Raw genomic sequence first — 6533 nt, 5'->3', positions numbered from 1 at the left:
ATTAAATGTAATGAATACAGTCTAAAAAAAGAGAGAGTTGAAAAGTGAAAAATAAATAAATAGTACAAAAAAAGTGTGAACAAACATTAAAACAATGCATATTCTGTCAGTGTTCTCTAAAACCCCAAACAGAAACAGGACAGTTTGCTCAAAAGTATAAAATGCTTTCATCATTTACGTATCATTCTTCCGTGGAACACAAAAAGAGCTGTCCTCGACTTCCATTGTATGAACAAAAAACAACAGACATTAATCAAAATATACAATTTCTCAAAAGCTGTAATATTCAGAAGAAAAAAATTCAGTAACACTTTATAATAACTTTCATTAATAAGTCATTAACAAACATTGTATAATGTTTAACTAATCATTATTTATATATTCACATCTAGAAATATGAGATAATGTGCTTGTTAATGTTAACTGATGAACTTATTAAAAATTACCAAATGATTAACAGATCCTTGTTTATTGTAAATTGAAATGCTTACAAATATCATTAAACTTTCGTTTCATATGATCATGGATTTATTTTTTATTTTTTTTTTACTTCCAATTATTTTAACAAATGGTTTACAATGATTTAAAGCTTTGTTAATAAATTTTTTAACAAACATTAGATAATCCTTAATGGATCATTAGTTAATCTTTACAAATGTCATTAAACTTTCAATGCGTTTTAAAAATCTACAAATTATTTTTACAGAAATTACACAATATTTACAAGCTTCTTTGTTAATGTACTTTTGAATGCTTACAAATGAAATTAAACTCCAGTTCACATATTAGCTAATGCTCATTTTTACATTTACAAATGTTGTGAAAATATGACTTTCATTTCATTTCACAATGTTAATATATTCATTAGCTCATAATCACAGTCTGTAAAGCTCATATATTTGGCCTTTGTTTGTTTTATTGACTTCTACTATTTGCACATCTTAAATCATTTATTAATAATTTGTTCATCTTTTTGCTGTACAAGTGGAGCCTATTAAATCAATTGTAAATGTTTAAAAAACATTTACTAATCATTAGTCCCTTTACCATTCATTTTGATGGCAAAAAGTGTCCCAAATGACCAGGATTTTTAAGATGTGCATTATCATATGAATCAGAAGTTTAATGACATTTGTAAGTATTTTAATTTACATGAAATGTTTATTTTTAAGTAATGTTAAATACATTTAATAGTAAACATTAACAAGCACATTATTTCACACACACACACACACACACACATATCCGTTAAGCATTACATAATGTTTGTTAATTATTTATTGATGAAAGTTATTATAAAGTGTTACCAACTTTTGGAAAATTAATGTTCAGTTTTCAATTGAGCTATAAAGTGGCATCCTTGATGTTGCAACAAAGGAGGAGAGCAGCATTTTTCTCTCCGTGGATCGCGTTCACATTACGCCGCCTGTATAAAACTGTGCCAGAATGAAAGTGATCTTCAGACTGTACGGTCAAAACGGTTCCCATCAAAAGTCAGCCCATCTTGAGCATATCATCGCTGTTGTTGCACCATCTGCGGTTGAAACAACAGTAGTTTATCAGGATGATTGTCTTCTTACTGTTTTTCGGAGGCGATAGATTTCTTCAGTGGATTTGGGACCTCATATATGCGGAACGTCGTTTGCTCCTCATGTCACCCCACTTTAGCGTGTGTGCGGCTTTCGGCATTCACCTCATCCTCTCTGCTCCTTTCATGCTTCTGGATGTCTTCAGTCCACATGTGGGATGGCTCCAAAAGTACAGGTTACACCGTGAAGTCGTTGGCTTGCATCAGTGGTTTCGATGTGCTATCCGAATTTTCTGGAAATACATCATTGGCATTTTACCATTTACTGCGCTGGTTCTGTCGTTACGGAGCACGCATTTGCCAGAGAGAGCGCCGTCCTCTTTCCATGCTTTCAAGGAATGCGTCTCATGCATGCTCGTCTTCGATACGCTCTTCTTCATCTGTCATTACTCCATTCACAAGTAAGCATATGGAGCTTCCAACACAGCACCATTTTAAATTACAGACTTTTAAATCTTATATCGATGTATTGTCATTTTAACCGCTTTTTCAAGCAAGACGCTATAAATATTACATTTATTTATTTATTTATTGTATTGTATTGAAACCGGCTTACATCCATGTTGTGCAGCTTTTGTATATTAATCAAATTTAGAGTTTTTATTATTATTATTATTATTATTATTATTTAAAAAAAGAAAACAACAACAAAAAAGTCTCCTAAACCGTTTAAGGCACAAACACACACATTTGCCCTGCTGACCTCTAACAGTCATTCTAGACATTTTACTTGGATAATTCTTTAATGTTTTCATAGACTGACTGGGTTTTCTCCGTCTCACTCTCTGTCTTATGAATTATTAACTTCATATGTCTTTGATAAGGCAGGAATTTTAGGTTTTGGGCCTTTTCTTATTTTTAGGCACAATAGCCTATAGTCAGTGTAGTCCTTATTTTTTCTCCCCAGAATGAAGTGCTACAGTTTATGAGAAGAAGAAAAAAGGACGTGTTTCAAGCTCAGTTGATTATTTTCATTTGAGTTTTAATGTGTTCTTAGCTTAGTGGATTTGTGAGGAACAACATTAATTCCTTAGGGTTAGGGTTAGGGTCCCAAATAAGCCCTACAGCCCTATTTGAAGAAAAAATTGTGGATAATTATGGATATTTCTAGATTATAATTACATGGCATTATTAAATATGATTTATTTAATATTTTAATAATTTTTATTATTTCAAAAGAATAATAATTCTTCTGTATGGATTATATTTATATTGTCATAAAATAATATAGATATTATGAAATGCCAAAAGTGATTTAAATTAACCAGAAGAATAGAATCTTTGGTGAAAATTTTCTCAAAGTTTTAATGTTTCTTTATAGTAAAATTATGTTACACCATCAATATTCAATCATTTTAATATTTATTATGGGGGGGGGGGGGTCCAATTAAAATATACTTTTTTGTAATCTTCAGTCCTTACAATCTTTGGGTGCAGATTTTATAACAACAGAGCAGGGGTGTCAAACTCAATTCCTGGAGCGAAGGAGCACTGCATACAGTAGTTTAGATTAAACTCTAATTAAACACACCTGATCCAATTTATCCAGTGTTTCAGGCTTAATTTGAAAGCTACATGGTATGCGTGTTGTTGAAGCAGGGTTGGAACAAAGCTCTGCAGGGCTCCGGTCCTCCAGGAACTGAGTTTGACACCCCTGCAATATAGGGATTAGCACAAAAACTGACCCGAAAATGAGATTATCTACTCACCTGCTAAGTGTACTTCAGTGATCTACCAGCAGAGGCTGCCAAGATCACGCTAACCAGCCGAACCTTAAACAGTTAGTTCACCCAAAAATCTAAATTCTGTCATTAATTAATTCTATCATTAATTAATCACCTTCATGTTGTTCCAATCCCCTTAGACTTTTGTTCGTCCTCGGAACACAGTTAAAGTTATTTTAAATGAAATCCAAGAGGTTTCTGTCTCTCTATTGACAGCCTTAGCATTTTTTTTTTATTTTAAGGCCCAGAAAGGTAGTAAAAACATCACGGAATTAGTCCAGAACAATTGTACAATTTAGAATAATTTTTTCAACTGTAATTTTTTTGAAGTGACAGGAATGCTTTTTGTGTGAATTTTTTTTTTTATAATAATAATAAAAACAACTATATTCAACTTTTTTTGACACAAGAGCACATCTGTCACGATACAAACTGTGCTGTACTAGAGTTTAGGAGTATTATTACAGTATGCTCCTCTTCTTCTGCTTGCAAATAGTACAGCATGTCAGCACAACACGCATGAATGTTAAAGCAACTCCCATGAATGCACGTTGGGATTAAAGGGGAAGTGAAGAAAATGTTGAATATAGTTTTTTTTTTTGACACACGAAAAGCATTCCCATCACTTCAGAAAATTACAGTTGAACCACTGGTGTAACACGGACTACTTCCAAGTTGTTTTTACTACCTCTCTGAGCCTTCAAATTGAAAGTTGCTAAGCCTGTCAAAGGAGTGACAGAAACTGCTCAGATTTTATTTGAAATATCTTCAGCTGTGTTCAGAGGATCTACAAAAGTCTTAGGGAATTGGAACAACATGAGGGTAATTAATGACAGTATTTTAAATTTTTTTTGACAAACTATCCCTTTAACCCTTGGGTATTTATAATGTAGGGAAAAGGGGACATTTCCATCCTAGAGTTCCCTTTAATGGACTAAAAATGTGGGTCCATTGTCCCAGTAGAGCTATTATGTGTGTAATGCAACTACAGTCTGTCAACAATTTATTATATCTGACTTCAACGTGAGCTTGTCCCGAATAATCCAAGCTATTAACTAAACTCCCTTTTCTTTATAGAGTTTACAGAGTAGGCAAGACATGTGAAGTAAAGGAAGAGGGGGTCAGATTACAAAACTGGGTAATAAAAAACCAACATAGAATGTAGGTGGGAGGAGTGAATGTATAGCACTTTATTTTACCTTTAGTACTATTATTGTGGTGAAACCCTTCAGCAAGTCACTGATCTCTACGTTGTGTGTGTGTGTGTGTGTGTGTGTGTGTGTGTGTGTGTGTGTGTGTGTGCGTGCACTCGGATGGGTGAAATACAGACAGCAGATTCCGAGTATGGGACATCATAGTTGACAACACATCATGTCAATTTCACACTTTTTTTCACTTATAGATCACATCTTCATAGCTCACTCTACTTGCTGTCTCCAATTGAAACTTTAGCAAGGGTTATATTTATGCATAATTTCTGAAGCTATATTAAATATATTTATATTACTATACTGTATGACTAAATCAAATGTCTGTCCCCCCCCCCCCCCCCCCCCCACAGAATTCCCTGGCTATACCACAACATCCACCGCATTCACCATCAGAACAGGGACACTTTTGCCCTGGCAGCTCAGGACTCCAGTATTTCTGAACTGCTGACTCTACAATCCCTTGCATTTACAAGCGCCATGCTTGTGGGCTGTCACCCTTTTAGTGAAATCCTTTTCCATCTGGTTAACACCTGGATGGCTGTGGAGGACCACTGTGGATATGAATTTCCTTGGGCACTGCATAGGTTGTTGCCATGCTTTGGCGGGGCTCCACACCACCTGGCCCATCATCAGCACTTTAAAGGGAACTTCGCTCCTTACTTCAAACACTGGGATTACATCTTCGGGACCTCATTGCCTAATTCAGCAAATGAGTGAGACAGTAGATAGTGTGAATCCAGGTTAATTATTATTTGACAGTGAGAATGAGACAGTTAGATGTATATGAAGTACCTATTGTATCTGATTTCACCCTATATGACCTGACATATGTGACCCAGGTCCACAAAACCAGTCTTAAGTGTATATTTTTAGAAATTGAGATGTGAAAGCTGAATAAATAAACTTTCCATTGATGTATGGTTTATTAGGATTGGACAATATTTGGCTGAGATACAGCTATTTGAAAATCTGGAATATGAGGGTGTAAAAAAAAAAATCCTAATACTGAGAAAATGTCTTTGAAGTTGTCCAGATTAATTCTTAGTTATGCATATTACTAATCAAAAATTAAGTTTTGATATATTGATGGTAGGAAATTTACAAAATATCTTCATGGAACATGATCTTTACCTAATATCCTAATGATTTTTTGCATAAAAGAAATATAATTTTGACCCATATGTTTTTGTTGTTGTTGTTGTTGTTTTTTTTTGTTGTTTTTTTTTTTGTCTACTGCAAAAAAATATACCCCAGCAACTTAAGACTGGTTTTGTGGTCCAGGGTCACATATAACAACCCTGTTTTTGCTTTTCTTCTTACCAAATTTAAGCCATTACATCAAGTTAATTCTGTTTATAATAATCAGAACGCTTCGATTCTCGGCCTGATTTTGTACTCAGCTTAAACTGCGAAGATGTCTTACAGTATGTTGACTCTTTCATGTTATTTATTTATCAAGTGTTTTTAGTTATTTTGTTGGGGGTTGATAACATACATTAAAACATATCTCTTTTACAAATGTTTCTGTATACAAATATAATTATTACAGCTGGTAAATTTCTATTTTCCTTAAAAATATATATATTTTAACTGCTAGTGTTTTAACTTAAATGCTGTATTTTACAATATGAGACAATAAAATGTTTTTCTGCCTTATATTTTGGTATATGTATGTATTTTAATATACACAGACCCGTTCAAAAGTTTGAGGTTGGTAAGATTTTTTTTTATGTCTCTTAAAAAAGTATTGAATGCTCACCAAGGCTGCATGCATTTACAATAAAAACAATAATATTGTGAAATATTATCAAAGTTTTTCAAATGTTACTGTTTTTATTGCAAATTCATGCGAGCATACGATGTGAGTTTTTAGATACTTTATGTATAAACTTTTTATAACAATGACACTTTTAGTCCTCTGGTTCTAAAATGACAAACAAACTCTGCTAGTGTGTCCAGCTTGAAATTCATTCCAGTTCTATTTCTGTACAAAACGTGTCAATATCAGAG

The 6533-nt window shown here is 33.4% G+C and overlaps 1 protein-coding gene across 1 annotated transcript; it reads left to right on the top strand.

Moving 5' to 3' along the window:
- The first annotated feature begins 1364 nt into the window (after positions 1 to 1364).
- Positions 1365 to 6170, top strand: ch25hl3 (cholesterol 25-hydroxylase like 3). Its single transcript, XM_052592680.1, has 2 exons — positions 1365 to 1989; positions 4874 to 6170. The coding sequence occupies exons 1-2, from the start codon at positions 1565 to 1567 to the stop codon at positions 5238 to 5240; spliced, it is 792 nt and encodes a 263-aa protein (XP_052448640.1). The 5' UTR covers positions 1365 to 1564; the 3' UTR covers positions 5241 to 6170.
- The last annotated feature ends 363 nt before the right edge of the window (positions 6171 to 6533 follow it).

Source organism: Carassius gibelio, chromosome A5, assembly GCF_023724105.1.
Source record: "Carassius gibelio isolate Cgi1373 ecotype wild population from Czech Republic chromosome A5, carGib1.2-hapl.c, whole genome shotgun sequence".
NCBI lineage: Eukaryota > Metazoa > Chordata > Actinopteri > Cypriniformes > Cyprinidae > Carassius > Carassius gibelio.
This window is presented reverse-complemented; position numbering and strand designations above follow the sequence as displayed.

Coding starts and splice junctions, on each gene's coding strand:
- ch25hl3 (XM_052592680.1), top strand. CDS start 1,565: ATGATTGTCTTCTTACTGTTTTTCGGAGGCGATAGATTTCTTCAGTGG. Junction 1,990..4,873: donor TGTCATTACTCCATTCACAA/GTAAGCATATGG, acceptor CCCCCCCCACAG/AATTCCCTGGCTATACCACA.